The 25,068-nt window shown below is 32.6% G+C and overlaps 1 protein-coding gene across 1 annotated transcript in view; it reads left to right on the top strand.

The window, feature by feature from the left end:
- LOC6051486 (probable ATP-dependent RNA helicase CG8611) overlaps window positions 1–16,562 on the top strand; it is a 28,198-nt gene extending 11,636 nt beyond the window's left edge. The window contains exons 3-4 of the mRNA XM_001867886.2: window positions 15,948–16,176; window positions 16,238–16,562. Coding sequence (XP_001867921.2) covers window positions 15,948–16,176; window positions 16,238–16,424 — 416 coding nt within the window. The 3' untranslated portion in view covers window positions 16,425–16,562. The remainder of the gene's footprint in view (window positions 1–15,947; window positions 16,177–16,237) is intronic.
- The last annotated feature ends 8,506 nt before the right edge of the window (window positions 16,563–25,068 follow it).

Below are 25,068 nucleotides of genomic sequence, written 5' to 3'. Positions count from 1 at the left end.
CTGGGAATTTAACTTTGAGTGATTAAAAGTCAAATATTAAAATTGGATTTTTTTTCCGTATACAGTCATGCCTCGGTTTAGCACCGCATATGGGGGATGCAAAACCGAGGCACAGAGCTTATGGGATTTTGGCTATATGGGAGACATTGGCTTTAATCGTACGAAAAATCATGCAAACATCAAAACATTATAGTGTTTTGGAATCGGGATGATGTCAGCTATCCATTAAAATTATTATTTCATGAAATTTTCCACAAAAATACGTATTTTTCCTGTATTTCGAAAATGCATTTTATTTCTCTAAAGAAACCAAAAATATATTGTTATTGCAATATGGGTATCAAATGATCAGGTTTTTCGAATGTAATAACAACATTTTTAGAAAATACTCAAAATTTTTACAAAACTAAGTATTTTCGAATAAAATACTCAAAATTTCCGTTTTTACAATGTGGGTATCAAACGATCGGGATTTTTTCATACATTTCGAAAGTTATGAAAAAAATGAAAATACTCAAAATTTTCACAAAACTACGTATTTTTGAAAAAAAATGATTTTTTTGATACTCATATTGTAAACACTGAAATTTTGAGTATTTTTTTTCAAAAATACGTAGTTTTGTGAAAATTTTGAGTGTTTTCAAAATATGTTGGTATTACATTCGAATTGTATGAAAAAATCCTGATCGTTTGATAACCGTATTGTGAAAACATAAATTTTGAGATTTTTGTTCGAAAAATCGTAGTTTTGTGAAAATTCTGAGTGTTTTCAAAATATGTTGTTATTACATTCGAAATGTATGAAAAAAATCCAATCATTTGATACCCATGTTGCAATAACAATAATTTTGAGTATTTTTTCGAGAAACAATGTATTTTCAAAATACAGGAAAAATAAGTATTTTTTGAAAATTTTCATGAAATTATAATTTCAATGGATAGCTGACATCATCGCGATTCCAAAACACTATAATATTTTGATGTTTGCACGATTTTTCATACGATTAAAGCCAATGTCTCCCATATAGCCGAAATCCCATAAGCTCTGTGATTCAGTTAAGCACTGGGCCGTGCTTAACCGAGGCATGACTGTACCTATTTTTTCCCGAAGAGGCCATTACAACTTTGCCGAAGACACCAAATCGATAAAAAAATCAGAAAATTTTTAGCAATCATTTTTTTTGACCGATTGATTTTTAGATAAAACTTGATATAAATTTTGCATTGGCCTAGAAAAAAAAAAAAACTATTCGAAAAACAAACATTTTTTCCCATGTCCCACTTGACCAACACAAATTACGGTGCTAATTTCCCTCTCAAACCCATCACCACCACAATTTGCCACCCTCGTTTTCGAAAGTTTGCTTTACCCACCCGGGGACGATAATATAAACACCAAAGTGGGATTTGTTTCTCAATTGGCCACCGTCGACAAGGGGGTGCCAGATTTCTCTCTACATCTCTCGTCCTGCGCAAATGTTCCATCCTGCAGGATTTGGATGTCGTGTCGTGTCGTGCAGTTCGGTTGGGTTTGGGCCACATATCTCTTCCAATTAGGGGAGGAAATGAAATTAAGAGTATAATGCATAAAACCAATTGTAATACACGACAATAAAATGTGTCGTTTGGTGTGCAAGGGAGAAGAAGAAGAAGGGTCCTGTCGGTTAAAGTCGGAAAAGGGGGAAAGAGAAAAGGAGGTTTTTATTGTTGTGTACCGTTTCAAGCTGTGTCCTGATTGTTTGACTAACTTCGTTCTGGTTTTTGGTTGGAAGAGGATGTTGACTCTGATACTTAATAAAATATTTGCTTAAAACTGTCATTTTAGTTGAAATTCGAAGCTCAAATTACAAATTGAACGCAATCTTGCATGAAATGTTTGATGCAATTCCTGCATTTCAAACTGCTGCCATCTTTTGGCAATTATCCAAACCCATTATTGATCTATAAATCCAACCATTATTCAAATTATTGACACAATCTTGCTACCCCTCCTGCTGATTTGCCCACTATTGTATACCAAAATTACAAGCAAAGTAGCGTCAACAAAAAGAAGCCCCGTTTGGCACGAGCCATCACCACTAAGAAATCCGATATTTAAACGAACCGACCCGGTCCTCCCCCGTCGAGCTTAGGAACGAAATGTTATTATTTTGATTGGCAAAAATGTGAATTTGACCAGAGGCGAAATTCGCGCCGTCCAAGTTGGGCGGCCTCCGATTGTGCTCAAATGTTCAATTTTGGCTAATAATAATGAATGAATGGATTTTGGCGGTTCTGGCCGGAGGGCAAAAGCAGGGTTGTTACGGACGGCGCGGATCTGGCGCGGATTTGCTGGCTAATTTTGTTCAGGCGCGGATTTCGCGCGGATAGCAATTTTGATAAATAAAATAATTGAGAACGATAGAATTTCTTTAAAGTTACAAAGGAAAATATTATAAGCAATTAAATAAACTAAATCTTTTTCGTTAAGTGCAAAAACATCAATTTCTAAGAAGTTAATGTAGAAAATTTTCTTCTGAAAATTATTGATTGTTTTTTTTTCTTAATACGAAACTTCGAAATAATCATCAAGGAGCGTTTATTTTTTTAAATGTATTGAGATTTCTTATATCAATTTTACATAACATTACAACTCATTATTTTTTAAACATTTGCTTACCTGGTTTAAATATTTTTCTCTTATCATTCACAGGATACATTAATTTTTTTCTCTTCAGAATAATATTTTAAACTTTTTCCAAAGATATACACATTAGGGTATGTTTCGGATAGGATTTAACCCTTAGATTTTTTTTAGCTCGGCATTTTTTAATATAGCAAACAATAAATCATGAAAGATCACATTAATAACAATTCTATTAAGATCGAAATTACAACATTCGAAATATTACAGAATTTAAAAAAATTGAAGCTATAAAACTTTTTAGATTTAAAAAAAAATCAATCTAAAATATAAATTTTGAAATTTGATTTATAGAAAAATTGAAAGATTCTGTTGCCACTCTGATTCAGGTAGAATTTGTTTTACTCCCAATTATCACAACATGACGAAATCCACTTAGCAATCTGACAAAATCTCCGTCTAAAAGCGAAATGTAATTTTAAAATTAAAAAAAAATAAGAAATCAATTATTTTTCAATTATTTGAAAATTTCAGGAATTTACATATTCAAATAAAAAAAATATAGAATTCATAATTTGAAATTTCCAAAACTTGCACACTCAAAAACGCAAAAAGAAATACGAATACGAAATTATTAAATTATTAAATTATTAAATTATTAAATTATTAAATTATTAAATTATTAAATTATTAAATTATTAAATTATTAAATTATTAAATTATTAAATTATTAAATTATTAAATTATTAAATTATTAAATTATTAAATTATTAAATTATTAAATTATTAAATTATTAAATTATTAAATTATTAAATTATTAAATTATTAAATTATTAAATTATTAAATTATTAAATTATTAAATTATTAAATTATTAAATTATTAAATTATTAAATTATTAAATTATTAAATTATTAAATTATTAAATTATTAAATTATTAAATTATTAAATTATTAAATTATTAAATTATTAAATTATTAAATTATTAAATTATTAAATTATTAAATTATTAAATTATTTAATTATTTAATTATTAAATTATTAAATTATTTAATTTTCAAATTCTTAAATACCACAATTTTTGCCATTTTCTTAGTTCGGATCATTTTCGGAGTCATATTTTAATTTAGAGAAATTTAGATAAGAAAATAATAGGAATTTCGTGTTTTGTTTTTCGGGATTAAATTTTTGGCGAGAATTATCGAGTACAAAATCAATTGATTTTAAAATGCTGCGATTGTTATATTTTATGGTGTTAAAATTTTTGAATTTAAAATTTAATTTTTTTCCTGAATTTGTTTTTAAAGATATTTAAAATGTTACAACAACTGCTAGTAATCTTCCAGAAATGGCGAAAAAGGTTCCACATGGTGCAGGTGGGATTTGAATCCACAACTGATCAACGGTACTGATCCAAATGCTTTCTGAGTATTTGTTACTCTCTTCTATCTATGTTTGTCGTAAATTTCTTTTTTTATATGGCGCGAATTTCGCGCGGATTTGGTTTTGGATCGGCGCGGATCTGGCGCGGATTTTTTTTCAACTTTCCCGTAACAACCCTGCAAAAGTGTCCAAACTTTTTTTTTGTTTTCGAAACACAATTGATAATAATTCCTTCCATTTTTCGCTTTGGCACTTTCCGCGCAGCGGGAGATTTTTTTCGTTTGTCAAATTTCCTCCTCTAGCAAATGTGACAAACGAATTATGTGACACCCTTCCCGGCGTGTATTGTTGGGCAGTTGTTGTTTCTGGTGAATTTAATTACTGTTGAAAACATAAGGGCTAGATGGGTATTGCCGCGAAAAAAGCAGTTAAACTTTTTTTTAGGAAACTTTTATGATATAATCATTTGCCTTATTTTGAAATTTTAAAAGCATGAGATTTCAAAACTTGGACTTATAATAATTAGTTTTGCTATTGCTCACTAGATGGCAGTAATGAAAGAAGTGCGAATTGCATCAAACATTTCATGCAAGATTTTGTTCAATTGAGGAATTCGACGACGTTTTTTACCGCTAGGTTCGCTATTGTTTCAGCGATGTTCGGAGTGAAATCGCGTTTTATCTTTCTTACAAAAGAAAGGTTTGAGGTTTGCTTCTGGGAAAACGTTTTACTCGGAAATCTTTGAAAATGATTCGTGAAAGTTTTTCAGCGCTCTTTCGATTAAAATTTGGCTCGAGAATAAAAACCTGATTTTTTTTGAAAATTCTTTTTTTTTGTGAAATACTTGAACGAATGCGTTCTTAAAAAAATTTAGTATTCATTCAAAAACAACTCGTCAAACCCACCATTTTTGCAACTTTTTTGTTTGGTTGTGGCGTAGGAGACGAGATTTTTTTATCGATTTACAATTTCTGCTGGTAAATGAGGTCAAAAATATTTTTAGGGGCAATTTTTTGACTGTTTTGTGCACATTCAAATTTAAATAACTCAATTTTCCAACATTTTTTTTTTTTTCGAAAGCTTGCACCATAAACCGATTGTGCTCAAAATTTTAAGCTTTTCAAAATTTATTTCCAGAAATGAAACTATTTTAGTGATTTACGACTTATTTGTACCGTATTTATACAAAATAAGATTTTCTCAATTTTATAATTCTAGAAATTTCGATTTTTTAATTTCACAGTTTAAAAATCTAAGTGCGTCAGAACTGAACTTTTTTTTAATTTTAGAGTTTATGAACCAAAAAAAAAATAAGAATTTAATTATCTCAGAATTAAAAAAAAAATTTAAGAAACACAGAATTTTTAAATTTATAATAAATTAATAAATTTAAAATTTTAGAGTTTCCGTACTATAAAAATTTACTCATTTTTTTGGTTTAAAATTAATAAATTTTATAATGTTTAAACTTCCGGATTTTTTTTTAGAAATAACATTTTCACAATTCAGAATTCAATAATTTTTGAGTTTTCAATTTTAAAATAATAGAATTTTGGAATTTCATAATTTTAAAATAAGGAATCTGATATTTTTAGAAGTTAAGAAGTCCAGAGTTTTATAATTACAGATTTTTATAAATTCGGAGTTTGAGAGTTTAATAGAGTAGGATTCTAAGATTAAATTATTTTGGACTTTAAAAATTATTGGCTTTTTGGGAAATTGTATTTTTGCATTTGGAATTTTAAAATTTCAGTATTTTGTAGTTTGAAATTTTACAATTACAGTATGAGTATTTAAGAATACTAGAATTTTAATACCAGATTTTTTATAATTTAGGAGTTCGATAGCTTAATAATTTAGAATTTTTAGATATTTTTTTTCGTATTTTAAACTTCCGGGATTTTGGGGAATAACATTTTTACATTTCGGAATTTTTATATTTTATGGTTTGAAATTCTACAATTATACAAGAAAAAAATAAAAATAAAGAATATATGAATTTAAATTTCAGATTTTTATAATGCATAATTTATTTTTTTTAGATACAATTATTTTCTTCCGGAAATTTGAGAATAAAATTTTTACATTTTAGAATTTTTAAGTTTTAAATTTTACAAAAAATAAAAAAAATCAAATCAAATTATTCGCTCTACAGCATTGCCTTGGCGTTCTCGATTGCGAGATTCCTACTCGAAACTAGGTGTCCGAAGGCTTAATTGTTGAGGCAATTGCAAACCTCTTTTTACACCTAAGCTTCCATCCACCCCGGGATTCGAACTGACAACCTTTGGATTGTTAGTCCAACTGCCTACCAGCGACTCCATCGAGGCAGGACCCAGGGAGACGACTCCTACACCTGGACTGAGCTAACGACCTAACCTTTTTTTTTAGGTTAGTCCGGTGCCAACATTTACTTCCCGTCCGACGGAAGGCGTGATCAGACAAATCTCGTCTCAAAATTTGCCACCGGGACCTTCTGGGATCAAACCCAGACCGACTGAGTGAGAGGCAACCACGCTTACCCTACACCACGGTCCTGGTTTGTTTGATTTGTTTATGACTGTCTAAGAAAAGTCAAATATTGAATCTTTCAAAACAAAAGTTTCGATTAAGACTTTTTTTCATTTTTGACCTTTTGTCTCACATCCAATGAAGAAAATCTGTTCTAATGTTCAATGAGATTTGAAAATTTAGAAAATATTTTTACTTGGGAGATAGGAAAAAACTAACGATACATTTTATCTCGTTATTCTTGTGGATTTTTTTAGAGGCTGTATCTCAGCTCTAACCTTTAATGCATTTGGTGCAAATTTACAGGAAATGTTGCGTTCTTTTCTAAAAAAATATATTTTCAGAGATCAAGCATAACTACTACAGGTAACTTGAAATTGGTGCACGATATCAACATTTATGTGAAGTTCTTTTCGATTGAAAATTTGATTTTACTTCTAATCTAATCTAAACCTATCGCAGCCAGTCTCTTGAGGGCATCCTGGAAAATGTATTGAAAATTTGATTGAAATTCGACTTTTTTCACGTTGAACAAAATGTTTTTTTAAATGGTAACACTGCCAAATTAATTTTGATCACCTTGCGCCATGCCTCAAAGGTTGACATTTTTTGTAATCGAAACATATCCAAAAATTAGATTTAAAAATAATGGTTATTTTGTTAAATCCATTTTTTGTTTCACACAAAAAAGTGGATATTTTTTTATTGTGTAACTATTTTTTTTAGAAGTCCTAAGTAGATTTAGGGATTTTTCACGCTCAAATATTGAAATATGCATGGGGACCATAATTCTAAACCATAATTTACCTAATTTTCAACTATTTGACAATTTTTTGAATTGTATTAACAAAACAAGTTGTATCAGTCTTTTTTTGCCAAATTGATTAATAACATTTCTAGACTTTTTTTGATTAGGTCCTATAAACTTATGAAACACAAAAGCTTATAGGACCTTTCTAATCTAATCTAATCTAATCAGACCCTAGCGCAGCCAATCTTTCGAAGGGATCCTGGAGAGTGCCTTAGGTTAGATGACGCCTATCACTCTTCTTGTCATTTATTAACATTTGTAGTGCGCCATTGCATTGAAATGCATTGAAACATCACAAGCGTTAAAGCGGCCAGGCCTACTGCGTAAAGCCGTCTCGCAGAGATGACTCGTAATTGGGTTGAGTTTGAGCACTGAGTGTTCGAACAACAACACAATTCTGAATCGACAGGGAGGAAGAAGCGTGGGGACACACCACCATACGCTCCGAGATTTTGGTTGTATTCGTTGGGAGCACCATGCTAAGAAGGTTTGGTACTCCGGGACCCTCTGGGATGGGACATTGTATTTCCACGAATGCCCTGGACACTATTTGCCGTGGTTATAGCGTCACAACTCGCTCTCTGTAACAGTATTCCTAATTCCAGTCCACGCTCACCAAGTCGTCATGGCCTAGTGGTTAGCATTTTTGCTTACCAATCCAAAGGACGGAGGATCGAACCCCGCCTCGAGCGACTTTGATTTTTCGTTCATATTCATCATTTCAAATTTATGTGTTCTTAACTTTCTCGTTGGGAGCAGATGGGAATCGAACCCAGAACCATTCGCTTACAAAGCGAACACCGTAACCAGTCAGCCACGGCCGCTCCGATTCGGAGATATAATTTTTTTAACATGAAACCGGGGTTTTCGACGCGTCGCGCGCAAAAACAAATTTGAAAAATTTATTTTGATAAGATTAAAACAAATCATAATTTTAAAATCTTTACATTGTTTAAAAAATCACAGAAGTTTCCTATAAAAAATCTTCTCATTACTTTCTCACGCTACTTTTGGAAACATTAAATTCAACTTAGAATCGAATTTCTCAAGTTTCGATTCAAAAACCACACAATCTCACTTCAAACACCAAAAATTGGCCACAAAATCCTTTCAATCGCCCATTCATTTCCTAGCGTCATTAACGATCCATTAGAGAACGCACTTCGAAGAGATCGACTTTAATTCACAAATCAACTCCCGACATTTTCCCATAAGAAACTGTAGGTATTCAATTCAAAATCTCCCCAAGAATTCAAATTCAATTACCACTTGAAGGAAACCACCACCACCGTCAAATGACCAAATCCGTGACGGCGACGATTTATCGATATTCCGTCCGACCGTCGTCGTCGCCGTCGTCGGTGCCAAAGTGGAAAAATATTTCCCTTCATTAAATGTAACTTCCATTAATTACGGCACCCCTCATCTTTCTCTATTCTACCAGCAGTAGCAGGGAAAGGGGGAAAATTTACATTCAATTCAAATGTTTGATTAATCTGTTTTGAGAGTCTTCTCCTTGAAGGAATCGACGACGGTGGCGGCCAAATGGCAAAATAATTGTTACCGATTCTTGAGGTTTCGTCGTCGTCTGGGTTGGGGTGAAGTCTGGAGGGTCTCTTGAACTTGTTGACTTCCACACTTGAAGAGAGTGGTGCCTAGTACTTGACTCTTGTGGGATTGTGGTGACGATTGGAGAGAGGATTTTTTTGTGAGAAAATTTTTAACTCTCAAATAATATTTTTTGGAAAAATTTTACTTGGTTTTGAAATTCTAAAGTATTATTTCAAAGGTCAGAAATTATCAACAAAACTTTTATTATTTGCGTGTTTTTAAATGCCCCTGACTCAAAGCGGTTTCAAAAACACCCAAAAAGCGTTTTTTATTTATTGGACCATTAGGCTGGTACAAATTTTATTTAAAGTTTTTGTCTCCCCCCCTTCAAAGTTAGCCCGAAAAATCAGGGGGCAAAAAAATGTTTTTTTTTTTCAAAAAGCTTCAAAATTCAATCAATCAATTAAAAATGCATTCCCTTGCGTGCAGAATCATTTCTAGCATGTTTGGGTTGATTTAAAAATCTTTTGATTTTTTGAAAATGTTCGCTCTTTAGTATCGCAAAAAAAATTTTTTCGTTGAAAATTTTGTTTTCGTCAAATTTTACATTTTTTAAGACTAATTTTGCAATCATTGAACTAGTGTTAAATGTATTTTAAAGCACTTTTTGCATTCAAATATTGAAACTATGGCTTGTTATTTATTTTTTTAGGGACAAAAACCTTGAAAAATATTTGCATTGTAATTCACATTAAACGCATACTCTGCCCATGATCGCATAAATGTCCCATATGCATTCTCATCACTTTTGAGTTATTAATGCGGTTTGGTTCAAAATCGTGCTCTTTCAAAAGAGCCTATAACATCCTGTACTTTGTTCGAGAAATCAGGAGGAAATCCAGTTTTTTCGTGAAAACTTAACACGTAGCCTTATGTGTGGGACAAACTTGCCTTGCGTTTTCTCAGCTTGCTGTTTTTGCATATGGGACATTTATGCGAACATGGGCAGTACTTGTCTTACAAATTTGTATGAAATGAGTCATTTCTGCAGTTTTCTTATTTTTTCAATTACATGTGAAGATTTTGAGTGATGATTTTGTTTGATTTTCTCGAATTTTATTACAATAAAGGAAGTAGTTCGAATGACTCAAAAATAACAATTTTTATCATAAGGCAATTTAGTAAAACTCAGAAAACTTGATTTTTACTATTTTATATTCTTAAAGATTTCTTCAGAAGTTGTTTTCCAACTTATACTTATTCAATCATCAATGTTTTGAAAGCAAACCTGGACAATGAAAAAAAGGTCACTAAGCTAGAATTAAATGATTTTACATTAAAATTTAAATGATTTTTTTTCTGCTAAAAATTTGATGTTTTTGCAGTAACCAATGATAACTCATTAAACGATTTAGATTTAGATTTTTTTGTGCTGTGATTAGATGGTCCAACGTTCTGCTACTGTAGGCCATCATGCCTTAAAAAATAATCTAATTTTCATTTGGGTCTGGGGGTGAGATTGATTCATAGAAATTTCAACACTTTGTATAAACCAATCTCACCCTCAGACCCAATGTTACCCCAGATGACGGTATACGTTTCTTTATGTCATCGTTTCAGAAAATTCCAGGAAGGGCAATACATGTCAAAAGCGACTTCATTTATGACATTATTCAAAAAAACTTTTTGAAAGGGTTAAAACACCTTTTTTGACATGTAACAGGGTGGCCACTCAAGTCGGGAAACCGGGAAAATCGGGAAAAAGCCGGGAATTCGCAAACCGAGGCAAACAAAAAAAAATATAAAAATTGAAATTACAACATTTGGATGAAAAAGGTGTTCTAAAATGCATTTTACAGGCGTACAGTTGTTTTCCAATCATTAGTTTTGAAAATATGGAGGTATTGACGGATTTTTTTTCGCAAAAAAAAAAACTTTACGTGAGACTGTACATTGGTATTTCATAAAAATTTAAAATGTTTTCAAAGGAGTTCAAACATGCTAAATATGATTATAAACGCGGGAAAATGCATTTTAACTGGTTTTCAGTTGATTAAACTTTAATTTTCATTAAAATTTCAAAGGTTTCCGAAAAAATATTTTTTTGCCCCCTGATTATTCAGACCAACTTTGAAGGGGCGAACATAAACTTCGAAAAATATTTGCAACGGCCTTATCGGAAAATTTCAATACTCAAAGTATTTTTTTAAGAGCGAGTTTTTCACCGATGTGAAACAGGTCGTATCGAGGTGCTCCGATTTGGATGAAACTTTCAGGGTTTGTTTGTCTATACATGAGATGAACTCATGCCAAATATGAGCCCTCTACGACAAAGGGAAATGGGGTAAAACGGGCTTTGAAATTTGAGGTCGAAAAAACATAAAAAATCTTAAAATTGCTCGTATTTCCGTAAAACTTCATCAATTTCAACTCTCTTAGATGCATTCGAATGGTCTTTTGAAGCACTTCAAAATATGCTATAGACATCCAGGATTGGTTTGACTTTTTCTCATAGCTTTTGCAAATTACTGTTGAAAATTGATTTTTTTAAAGCCTTAATAACTTTTGGCAACAGCCTCCAACACCCATACTCCCATAGATCAAAAGTTAGGGAATTTCATGGACTATAAGCCTACGGTATTAGCTTTTTGGCCAATCGCAGTTTTTCTCATAGTTTTACGATTTGTCTAGAACAAACATTTTACAACGTTAGTTTTTGCCCTGTAGGCCGCCATAGCGGCACTTTTTGGTCTCAATTTTGTCATATTCGGAATCCTCAGAAAATTTTACATTAGATTGAGGTGTTGGAATTTTGAATTTGATTGGAAAAAATGCCATTTAGAATTAATTAAAATATTATTTAAAATTTTGTCGGATTAAGGGTAAAACAAGTTTTCGCCTACTTGATACAGCATTTGACGTATTGATCATAGGGTAAATAAGATCTATTTCTTTTTTCAAAAATGTTTTATTTAATTATTTTTAAAATCAAAATTACAACTCCAATACTTCTAACTTACGTGAAATTGACCGAGGATTCCGAATATGACAAAATTGAGACCAAAAGTGCCGTCTTCTTGGCCTACAGGGCAAAACTAACGTTGTAAAATGTTTGTTCTAGAAAAATCGTAAAACTATGAGAAAACTGCGATTGGCCAAAAGTTGATACCGTAGGCTTAAAGTCCATGAAATTACCTATCTTTTGACCTATGAGAGTATGGGTGTTGGAGGCTGTTGCAAAAAGATATTAAGGTTTTAAAAAAATCCATTTTTAACAGTAATTTGCAAAAGCTATGAGAAAAAGTTTAACCAATCCTGGATGTCTATAGCACATTTTGAAGGGCTTCGAAAGACCATTCGAATGCATCTAAGAGAGTTGGAATTGATGAAATTTTACGGAAATGCGAGCAATTTTAAGATTTTTCATGTGTTTTGGACCTCAAACTTCAATGCCCGTTTTACCCCACTTCCCTTTGTCGTAGAGGGCTCATATTTGACATGAGTTCACCTCATGCATAGACAAACAAACGCTGAAAGTTTCATCCAAATCGGAGCACCTCGATACGACCTCTAGAACAAACCGAGCAGAATCTACAAATACTGCCTCTTAAGAATAACTCAAATGAAACCTGGTAAAAAAGGCTGAATGCCGAATTTTAGATCTGTCATAATAATTGAGGTGAACAGGTGTAATCGTGTTTCAACAAACTTTTTCGTAAAATTCTAATAACTCGTAAAGAACATGCCCAAGTAACATTTTTCACCAATTAGCCACCACCTAGTTTTATTACGGTTTTATGGTAGCATCTTGATTGCTTAATAGTTTTATTTGGGCACTTACCACAACCAATAAGCAAAAGCTAATTAATAGGTTCTAATAAGGTTCTTTGCCTCGGACATAAAACCTGGTAAAAGTAAAAGCCGACTGGATTTTTATAAGGTTTTATGAAAGTTTTAAAAGAGGCTTGAAAACTAGATGGCAATGTCATGCCAAACGGTTTTATCGCATGCTTCTTTAAAACCAAGGGTGTTGTAGCTGTCAAGTGCCTAAGGCATGCAAAAAGCTCACTCAAAAGCATAAGCTCCTAAAAGAGCATTTATCGCAGCCAAATAGCAATGCTCAAATATGGCGCTAAACGCGTGGTCTGATTGAATGTGATTGATCTTGGTGATCTTGGCAGAAATAATATGAAAAAGCATAAATTTTATTAAAATTTGATGAAAACACACATTTATCATTAATAAATGGCATCGTCAGCATAGCCATAAAAGTTTAAAAATAATTTGAACATTTTCTTCAAAAAAATAAAGTGTCATTAACCCTCTACTGCCCAAATTTTTTTTTCGAAAATATTTATTTTTCCCGTGTTCAGGAGGTCATTTTGAGCAACTTTTGTTCTACGAAAAACTTTACTTCTCTTGTTTTATGTTTTTCTTGTTTCATTTTTAGTATTTTAATTTGCATTTATCTTGTTTAGTTTATGTTTGTTTTTGGTAGTATTTGGCCAGGCCCGTGATACTGACGTAGCTTGCTGAAGCCGCCACCAAATGATTGGTGGCGCTGTTTCGGTAATAACATTTCAGAGGGTCACAAATCAAAATATAATAAGTCTTATTTAATTTTGTGGAAAATAATCCTGTTGCTGCTCATATTGATTCTTTTCATTAAAATAAACCATAAATGCCGCCAACAACAATATATGTTTAGCATCAGGTCTCAGGCAAAGCTTCCCAGCAGGTGTCTTTTTCAAATCCTCTGAAATGTCTTCCGCAAATTCTTATTTGGCCAATGAACTTACAGATCATCATAATGTTAATTTAAATCTACAATTTGAGGCGGTTGAGCTCAACCATGTTGTTGGGAAACCTTAAGAGCGAGTCCACGAACAGGGCATAGCCCATTGTTAGGGACGTTGTGGGGCTTTACAAAAAAGCATGTTTTTGGGTCAAACAAACCAACTTCTATGGTACCCCGTGGTTTGAATGTGTTGGTAAATTTTCGACAAGAAAGTCAGAACAGCTGTTTTTAGACATAAAAGTTCAAATTTAGAAACTAATTTTGTTGTTTTGTGTCTATTCCTACTGAAACAAATTAAAAAATATTCAAATATTGTGCAAAACCATTGCTAAAATCACTTCTCAATTCACCCCATGTGTCTCGATTTGGCCCGGATAATGGAACACATTTAATTTCATTTTAACTAACGACACAAAAATAAAGAAAAAAAATATTTTCGTCCTTTCGAATTTGCGCCCTTTTCGTCATGTTACTCCCCATAATTTTGACACTAGACACCAAAACTTTGGTACTTTTTAGGCTTCAGTGACATTGTATGCAGATGACAGCCGAAGCATCCCCGTGTATTTGGCCTACTCTACCATCTAATATAATTACATTTCGCCTATCTAATTTTTTCATGTTTTTACAGTCACTTTTTCAATTTTTTGCATGTTTTTCACATTTTCTGCCATAGAATCGCACCATCATCATTTAAATTGCAAAAAAATGCGTAGAGGCATAGTCTGGGACACTACAAAAATTACTGCATACTTCTTTTTACTGAAAATATAGGAAATGTTAGTAAAAAACACAGCCAAAGTTGACCCCTAAAAAGATAACATTTTTAAAAACAATGGCAAAGTCACATAAAACAAGTTAAACTTCCAACCCTGAAATTTTCTAAAATTTTAAGAGTTCTTCTTTCCAATGCATTTTAAATATCAAAAATCGGTTGGAAAATTGATTTTTGGCGATTTTTTAGATCGAAGCCCGTCTAAAGGCGGGGTTAGGTTGTAGAGGGTTAAAAAAACTGTGATTGCAAAATAAAGATTTTTGATGAAGCGAGTTGCGTGGAATAAGCTTAGAAATTATTTTAATTACCTCCAATATCTATCATATAATCATCGAAAATTTTGACAATCATCTCCATTATTTAATTTGGCAAGACGAAGACTTATTTTTTGCCAGAATAAAATCTGATTCTCATAAGACGCATGTTGACAAAGGTTTTATTAAGGTTTTAAGGAGGTTTTTAGCATTCAGTTGTAAAGCCGTGAACTCCTATGTAGGTTTTATATTCAGGCCGTAACAACCTGTTGCGGAGGTCCTTTTGGGTTTTAAGTTGGGTTTATCAAGGTTCTGGGGAGTTTGCTACGACTAAGTAGTTTTAATGTTGGTTTTGACTGATAGGTTTTATAGCGGTTGTGATAGCATTGATAAAGCCTAAAATGTTACTTGGGTTCAAACCTCTTAAAATCATTTATATATTTTTTTGTGATTGTCTGCTCCACAACTTTGTAGAACATTGTTAAACTTTAAAAAGTAACCCTGCAAGGTTACAAAAAAACAAGTATTTTTTAAATGTAAATGTTTGTACTAAATAAAAAATTACCCTTCTGGGGTTTTTTCAGATGCGAAAATTACATTAAATTTCCCATAAAATGACATGCCCCATTTTTTTTACAGTTGAAGTTAAGTAATGAAAAATGGCAGCGATTTAAAAACTATTTTTAAACATCTTTTTAATGAAAAATACGTTTTTTTCGGAATTTTGAGTACTCCATCAAATTTCTATCTCTTCAGGTTTCGAGATAAAAATCACTGAAAAACTTGTCTTAGTAAAAATCCATAAATATGAAAGGGGTCGTACCGCCCCTCCGTCACGAGATATCGAAAAATGGACCTCGGTCTCGTGACCAGGGACCAAAATTACCCCTTAGAGTAAAGTTTCACGGAAATCGAAGAGGGGTCGGGGCAACTGCTGTGTTTACATTATTATTTTATTTTTTTTTATCTGAAACAATATGCTCAAATAACTGAGGTTAGTTAAATTTTCCGATTTTTTTATTGGGTTTTGAATTGATACCATGTCATAGAAATTACTAGAACCTTTGAACCAAACTAAATAATTCTATGGCTCTTTTATTTTAAATTTAGCACTCATTACTCAAATTGAAAGCAATCTTGCATGAAATGTTTGATGCGATTCACCCCAATTTTATCACTGCCATCTAGTGATCACTAACTGAACCACGATTTTGACCACATTCTTTCCTCGTTTTTTCAGCCTTCGTCTCGTGGGTTCGCTACTATTCCAACTTCCCGAAGGAGCTGCGCCGGATGTTTGCGATCCGGGCCGTCAACATGGGCCACTACGCCAAGTGTTTGGGCCTGCGCGATCCACCGAAGCAGTTTGTGCGGGCGCACACCGGACCCAAGGACGATGACGGGGGCGAGCAGGAGGGAGGCCATCGAAAGCAGTGGGACCGAAAGAATGGGCGCGGTCCTCAGAAGGGGTGGGTTAATTTGGGGAAGTTGAAAAGTGTGATTTCTAATTTGAGATTTTTTAAATTACAGCAAAAACTTCTCCAAAGGACGCCCGAACTCGGGCCCGATGGCAAACTCCCGGAAGCGACCGGCCACCGGAGGTGGCCAACTGCACAAGGACCTGGCCAGCTACGCCAAGACGTCCCGAATGATCAACACGTCCGAGTTCGCCAGCGGGTTGACGCCGTCGGCCAAGAAGAAACCCCGCAAACATTGACCACAAATTACGTTTCTTTTTTCTTTGTAAATACAAGAGTGTCTTACTTTTGTTTTGTTCAAACCAAACCGGGTAGTAAATTCGCATTCGCAGAAATAAATTAAGGTAAAACAAACAAACACCAAAACAAAAAAAAAACGTTGTTACGATTATTGTGGCGCCGCCACTTGCATTGAGAAAACCGCCGACGCAAATTGATGCCGCCGTTGTTGTTGATTCCGAAAAGGAGGTCCGCGTGGCCCGGCCTCCGGGTGAGGTCGCAGAGCAAATAAACTAATAATGAAGGTCAGTGCAGTGGTTGTGGAAGGCATCATCATCACGACTGTTGTGGTAAGAACGGAACATTGCAGCGCGGTGCCGGAGATGCCTGGAGAAGATTGGATAAGCGGTCAGTCGATTACGCAAAACTGCAGCGAACTGTAACCGGTAGAAGCGTCTGTCGAGGTGGCCGATTTTGGGAAGAATGTCTGGACTTTTGAATTTGTTTTGTTGCAGAGTTTAAGTATAGCATTTCTCGTTTTTATCTATTTTGATTTTGAAAGTCTTTTTTTTTTTTTTTTTTTTTTTGGGAGGGTGGTCCAGCCGCACATCGTTGATGTTGAAACCTCTAAACTGGGCCCTCGTCCTGTCACGTCCGTCAGTAGTCTTGTCGTACATTACAACTAGAATCAGATCTGCCAATGAATTAGTACACTTCGACCAAATAAACACTGACGCTGTATGGATCTGACTCTAGAATAAATGCACAGTTGTGTGTTATTCATAAGTCCAACTTATTCAATTATTCATTCAAGTCCAAATATTCATTTGCTAACTACTTTGGATTGAAAATCTAAAGTTTAATCTAAAATCCTCTAAACTTAATGTTCAAAACTAAACGTAAAGGAACTGTTGTAGTACTACTTCTATCAAAAAACAATAAAAAATTGTGAACTGATATACAAATAGGATAGAAATCGCGATTTGAAAAAGAAATGACCATTTACGTCAAAAAATCGGTAGTTCCTCGATTCGCAACAATGGTCAATACAACCATAATCCGAAAACCGTTAGTTCAACAGATCAACGAATTTTGTCCGATATCATTACATTATTGATTGATCGAGACTCTATGGACAATTTGACATAAAAGAATGCCTAGTATTCTACATCAATCAAAGTTTATTGACAGCATTACTCTAACTTAACAATTGCAACTAAATTTATCATCACATAGATTTGGAAAGCATACAGATTTATTTTAAATGCTAATGCTAAGCAACAAATCAATTGTACTATCCTGAAGTACCAACCTAAATCCCACATTGTGATAGTGAAAAAGTCACAGAAGTAGCGGTGTCTTGTGCAATTGTGATATTTTCACTATCGGAGGACTACCTAGTTCACGAAGACAGCTTATCGGTCAACGCTTAAGCCCTGGGGCTACGCCAAAGCGAGTTCTCGTAGCATGAAGTGGTGTCCATAGTGCTTATAAAAAAGAATGAATACCCAAATTTTAACTAATGCACTAGGATCAAATCATGCCCCTTGACTTTACAAGGCCCAGGGATTTTCAAAGTCTTTTGGACATTTATTTTAAAATCAAAATTGTTCACCCAAATTCGAATAAAATGCTAATTGAAAATCTTATTTTGAAGATTCTTCTGTCATTTCAAGTGCTTTCTTAATTTTGAAAAAAATAATTGAGTCAATTACAAAATTAATAAAAAAGATTTTCAAGAAAAATCGTAATCAAAATCTTGGACGATACCTTAGATTCTTCTTGTCATTTACCTATAAATATTTTCCGTGTGCCATTGCATTACAATGCATTGACAAGTCACAAACGTCAAAGCAGTCAGGCCTACTGCGTCAAGTTTATCGCAGAGATGTTCAACAAAAACAAATCTAAGAACAAGGGCCTGCCCCTTTTCATGGAACGTCGTTTGGACCTCCCCAATCAGCCTGAAATTTTCAGAGTTGGTTAGGACCTATAACAGTGTTTCTCAACCGGTGAGGAATTCCCCCCTGGGGGGGAATTTGGCCATTCTTGGGGGGGAATGAGGATGCAATAGAAATGTAATGCCTTTGAACAAGCTTGTAAAAATAATCCATGTCTGAAACTTTCATTCAATCTATCGAATTGGAAAAATAATTTCAACTTTAAAAATAAAAGTCCTTTAAGTTTTTATACCCTTTCAAACATCAGCTATTTTTAAAAAAGCAATGTTTTTTTAACACATTTTTATTAGTTTTTGCTCTATTTACAAGAGATTCATAAACTCTCCTAAAATTCAAGAGTTCTTTGAAAAACTAAATTGAACTTAAAAATTGTGGATGCTTTTGCATTGAATTTTAGAAGCAGATTTTATTTGTGAATTTTCTCATCTCTTTGCAAGTATTTTGATTATCGCCAGTTTTATATAAATTCATACACGAAATTGCTGGATTTTTTTTCTTCAGGGAAACATAAATGTAAATTTGCAATAATTCAATCAGGAACAGTTAGATTATAAAAAATACAATTTTTGAAGATACCGCTAATGTCTTTAATTTTTTTTTCATAATCATACATATGATCAGTTAATTCCAGTTTGCTCAAATCATTGTTTTTACTTTTTAAACGTTTCTTTCACAGCCAAATTAATTTAACTATATTTGATAAAATATCTCTGGAAGAAAGTTCAAACAATTTTGGACTACCAATTGTAGTTTATTTCGCAAACTGCATATTTGTATGTTTTACATGATTTTTATTTTTTTTTTTATTGAAACTTCAGTCTTATCATAATGGGAATTTATGATATGATGTTTTAAATTTATTCCAAATTTAAGGGGGGAATGAAGTTCATGAAAGTTAGTCAAGGGGGGAATGGAACGAAAAAGGTTGAGAAACACTGATCTAGTCTCCCTTTGAATTTTACTAAAACCAAGTACACCAACGAGTAGAGCAAGTTTTTGTGAACATTTCTGTTTATTTTCACTTTCACTAAAAGTTATTCTATTTCTTTACCAAGCATTTAACAAAAAAAAATCCTCAAGGGTATTCTAATCGAGGCGAATGCATTGGGCCACGCCCATTTTTCTAATATCGGCTTAGTTCTTTTTTCTTCCAACACTCTGTCGAGTGTTGCCATTTGCGCTGACAGTTCAAACGAACACTCACGAAAAGTGGCATTTATAGGGAAAGTTTCCTGGCATCGCTGGCTGTGCTGCTGGTGGTGTTGACGGCCAGCCTTTGTTCTTTTTTGCCTTCGTCTCTCGCTCGGTTTTCTTCAGCCTTCGGTTGGAATGCAAAGTGAAAATTGAAACGTCAAACGACTTGACGCGTTTGTTTTTGATGGCGCTTGCTAATTTATTACATTTTTCGGGATTATTCTTCAAGTGAGTGCCTTACTAATGATCAAAAGAACATGTTGCCGGTAGTTGGAAGCAATTTCATATCTTAAGCGCCGTGAAAAAGTAAGCGAAAGTGAAAAGGTAATTTTGGCGATATTCATTAAGCGTTTGAGGGATTCTCGTGTGTGTCACTGTGTGTGCCAACAAAATGATGAGAAGTGGTCTCGCAAAATACAAATTATGATCAAAAGTGCATTAAATGTGATCTTTTTGGCCAGTAAGTGGCATACATTTGCGTGCTTACTCGAGGCGGTGCTGTTGCTGGTAAGTTTATAGCCCAAATAGTATTTTTGGAGCTTTAATCGAGCATCAAACTCTCCATATGACGAAGATAGGTGTTTGATTGGAAAGGGTAGATTTCCCCTAGTTAGCGTAAGAACCTTCCTTGGGCTTATACGAACCCAACGCAACAAAAAGCACCTCGATCCGACGCTCCGTATTGAACTGATTCGCGTTCGATCAAAACCGTCGAAATTTTTTATATATATATATATAGATAGATAGAAGAAGAAGATGTTTGTAAAAAACACAGCCAAAGTTGACCCCTAAGAAAATGTCATTTTTAAAAACATTCGCAAGTCACAGTAAACAAGTAACTAAAACTTCCAACCCAGAAATTTTCTAAAATTTTAAGAGATCTTCTTTCCAATGCTTTTTAAAGATCAAAAATTGGTTGAAAAGGTGACATCTGGGACTACTATCTGAGACGGAGAACGCTTTGGCACAGAGAACAGATGTACAACTAGGGTTGAACACCACTGCACAGTGGTCCAGAACGCAAAATTAAGTGGAAATGGGTTTTCGAAAAAAAAAAAAAATGTTAAGTTTTGGAGCTTACTTTAATTTTTGATCGCATTTTTGGTGTTCACCTGACCAATCTTGAAATAAGTTATGTAAATTTGTGATTTCTCTTACTTCATTATTCCCTTACATAATTATTACGGTTAGTGAATTTTCACGATGTCGCGGACAGCTTAAATTCGTGAAATTGCTCAAGTCAATTCTTTGTAAATAAATATTTATATAAAGACTTTTTGAGTAAATGTTATTAGTTTTTACATGTATGTGTGATATGAACCATTTGAAGAATTGGAGCCTAACATTTCAAAAGGGCACATAACTTTTGTAAACAAGAGTGTAAATAAAAACTAAACAGTTTTTCTTATTAAACTAACTAAATGAAGTGAAATTTTCATTCGTTGTAATTTGACTACTATTTTATCTGAAAGGTACTGGCCGTTGCAAATATTTTTCAAAGTTTATGTCGTTTACTGAAATGGGTGCTGAAAAGTTGAACTTTTCAACACTGGTAACGAAAAGTAATATTTTTCAATATTTTTTTGTTTTGAATGGTGAATTTACTAAACACATTAACGTTTGACATAAAATTCCATTCAAGAAGCGTTTTTCGAAATTGCAAAAAAATGTTGTAAGCAACTTGTCGCAAAACATGATTATTTCAGCACTCGTCAAATGTATCCAACTCGGTAAACCTCGTTGGATAAATGTACGACTCGTGCTAAAAAAATCTTCTTTTTGCAACTTGTTGCATAAATTACTATTTTCATTGAAATGTTGATACCATGGCTTGTAATTTAAATTTTTATTTTATTTTATTTTTGTTTATTGAAAAATAAAATAGGGGGGGGGGGGGATATTCTCGTATGTTTGGCAGGTTAAGCACTCGCTCCTAACTCCATCCAATTTGCTGATTTTAACTATTCAAACAACTAGTTTTACAAAACTTTTGATAGAAACTTGCTTGCTCACTTCCTCATAGAGCTATTTATCACTCGAGTTCAGTTGAAAACGCTTTTAATTAGCTTTAATTTAATGTCAAAGTTCTGACCTGCCAACATTAGAGGCACGCTGGAATTAGATGCTGTTCCCCTACTATGAAACATAAAAAGGAGTTTCTGTAATAAAAAAAATAAAAAATAAAAATATTTTAAATTTTTTTAATGTTTTGAAATTAAGGTCCTCGTGAAATTTCCAATTTTTGATCGTGAAAAACCACTAAGCCTAATAATCATGTAAAATAAACACATACATCAAATTATCGGGACGATAACGATAATCTATTGTTATCGTTATCGTTATTTAGATAATTCCATCGGCGATAATGTTATCGCCGTTCATGGACGTTAAAATCTTTCTAAAATTGATTATTGACTGATTCAACCATATCATGTAAAATTTTCAATGCTTTCACTAAGATTATATTTTTGAAAATCTAATAAGTTTCAAAATTGTTCACAAAATACCTTTTTTCGAAATTTTTCATAATTTGCAATAAGGGTGTCAAATGAAGTCAAATTTGGTTTTTCGCATATAACGTGTTTATTTTTGAATATACAAAATTTTCCACAATTACCGTATTTTTTTTCAATATTACAATTTTTTTTTACAATTCACTGTTTTTTTTTTGGAAATTACCTACTCAAATTGTAAAAAAATGCAATATGGGTATTAAAAGACTCAAAATGTTTTTAGGCATTTAGAATGTATGTATGAACATTTCGCATTTTGAAAATTTTAGTGTTTTCGAAAAAGTACGGCGATTTCAAAAAATATATTCTTAGAGAAAGCATTGAAAATTTAACATTAGGCCATTGCAAATATTTTTCAAAGTTTATGTCGCCTCCCCCCTTCAAAATCGGTTCGAAAAACCAGGGGGCAAAAAAACATTAAAATAAAAATAAGTGCATCTAAACTGTGAGAATTGATTTTATTGAAAGTGAGTAAAATCTTCTCAAACGATCTCAATAATTTGAACTTAATTTTCAGCCATTATTGGAGCATATCCTTCATCCGAAATCAATTTCATGAAAGAAAAAAAAAGCTGGACGTGTACCGATCTGGTCGGCCGCTCAATCAAGATATTTTCAGGTGAAAGAATTCTAAACTGTTCGACCTCGCCAGAGTAGTGATCGATATCTGCGTCCGATGTCTGTGAGAACAAACGAAAAAAAATCGATCGTTGAAAAATTGAAAGTTGCTTAGAGGGAAGAACAAGTCGGAAGGAAGGAAAGAGCTCATAGGAAATTGGCTCGAATTGAAGTTAATAATGAGAATTTTTGCTTTCGCCGATGATAGAGAGGAGAAGAAAATTGAAAAGAAAAAGGTTATTTACGCACCCACCAAATGGCGTTATGTGGCCTGGCTGTCTGCTAATTGGACAGGGCTCCAGTTGAAAGCCTTTGAAGTGGGCCCAGACCGAGGGGTTCGACGGTTATACGGCGAGTAGTTACGCGTAAGTGAGAATATGAGTTTAACAGCTTGATTAGGCCGCGCACCGTCAGGTACTTACTTTGTCGGTTTATTGGCTTTTTTCGATGGAAAAACAAATCATTATTAGCGGTTTGTTTAATTTATTTTGCTCTCCCTCTAGATTACTTCCATAGAGTGGAATGTCAGATTGGGAATAATAGCTGAAAAGAATGCTAAATTAACTACAAAATTTTCTAAAAAAGAAATTGTAAAAGTATTTCCACTTTTGTTTAATAAAAAAATAAGAAATTGACGTTTTTCATAAAAAAAATTAAAAATAGCAAATCAAATCTCTTCAAATTGCTTCCAAGTTGTACAAACCGCATAGTATCGTGGTGGTGGCGGCGTCTTCTTGAAATTAGCTCCAGTTTTCCGTACCCGCACAATCTCGATTTAGTGGCCATCCAGCTTCCCCGGGACCGGCGCCACCGCCATCGTCATTATATCGGAAAAAGCTGTTTTTCTTCAATTTGCGTAAACTTTTCTTTTGCTCGCTTCTTTTGTCTCTCTGTGATGGACCGCAGCAGCATCATCATCTTCAGCATCATCATCCATTCGGGAACGTTGCCTGGCGCCACATCCAAAGTGATATCCCGAAAAGGCCAGCCCCGGCCAGAACTCAATCAATCCAAGCTCATCAGCCTCAAACTTCCAACTTCCACATGGTTTCTTCTCTTCTCTTCTCTCCTTGGAGAGTGGCCAGCGGCCAATTCTTAATTTTCAATTGAAAGCGGTTAATGAGTGGTCAATTTGCTTCCGACTTGTTCTCCGGATCTTGCCTTTCTTTTTTCTATGGGTCTGCTGATTCCTCAAAAAAGAAGAAAAAATGGACAACAGAGGAATTCTAGGCATTTTCGATTCCATTCGATTTCACTTTGGTTCCACATGCGTGTGCTGGATTTTGTTGATGACCCTTTGAAGAAAAATTTGGGGGAAAATTTAATTTACAAAGTTAAATTTTAAAATTTTAACATTTTAACATTTTAACATTTTAACATTTTAACATTTTAACATTTTAACATTTTAACATTTTAACATTTTAACATTTTAACATTTTAACATTTTAACATTTTAACATTTTAACATTTTAACATTTTAACATTTTAACATTTTAACATTTTAACATTTTATCATTTTATCATTTTAACATTTTAACATTTTAACATTTTAACATTTTAACATTTTAACATTTTAACATTTTAACATTTTAACATTTTAACATTTTAACATTTTAACATTTTAACATTTTAACATTTTAACATTTTAACATTTTAACATTTTAACATTTTAACATTTTAACATTTTAACATTTTAACATTTTAACATTTTAACATTTTAACATTTTAACATTTTAACATTTTAACATTTTAACATTTTAACATTTTAACATTTTAACATTTTAACATTTTAACATTTTATCATTTTAACATTTTAACATTTTAACATTTTAACATTTTAACATTTTAACATTTTAACATTTTAACATTTTAACATTTTAACATTTTAACATTTTAACATTTTAACATTTTAACATTTTAACATTTTAACATTTTAACATTTTAACATTTTAACATTTTAACATTTTAACATTTTAACATTTTAACATTTTAACATTTTAACATTTTAACATTTTAACATTTTAACATTTTAACATTTTAACATTTTAACATTTTAACATTTTAACATTTTAACATTTTAACATTTTAACATTTTAACATTTTAACATTTTAACATTTTAACATTTTAACATTTTAACATTTTAACATTTTAACATTTTAACATTTTAACATTTTAACATTTTAACATTTTAAGATTTTAAGATTTTAAGATTTTAACATTTTAACATTTTAACATTTTAACATTTTAACATTTTAACATTTTAACATTTTAACATTTTAACATTTTAACATTTTAACATTTTAACATTTTAACATTTTAACATTTTAACATTTTAACATTTTAACATTTTAACATTTTAACATTTTAACATTTTAAC

This window comes from Culex quinquefasciatus, chromosome 1 (genome assembly GCF_015732765.1).
Source record: "Culex quinquefasciatus strain JHB chromosome 1, VPISU_Cqui_1.0_pri_paternal, whole genome shotgun sequence".
NCBI lineage: Eukaryota > Metazoa > Arthropoda > Insecta > Diptera > Culicidae > Culex > Culex quinquefasciatus.
Note: the sequence above shows the minus strand (reverse complement) of the source record. Positions and strands in the feature narration are given on the sequence as shown.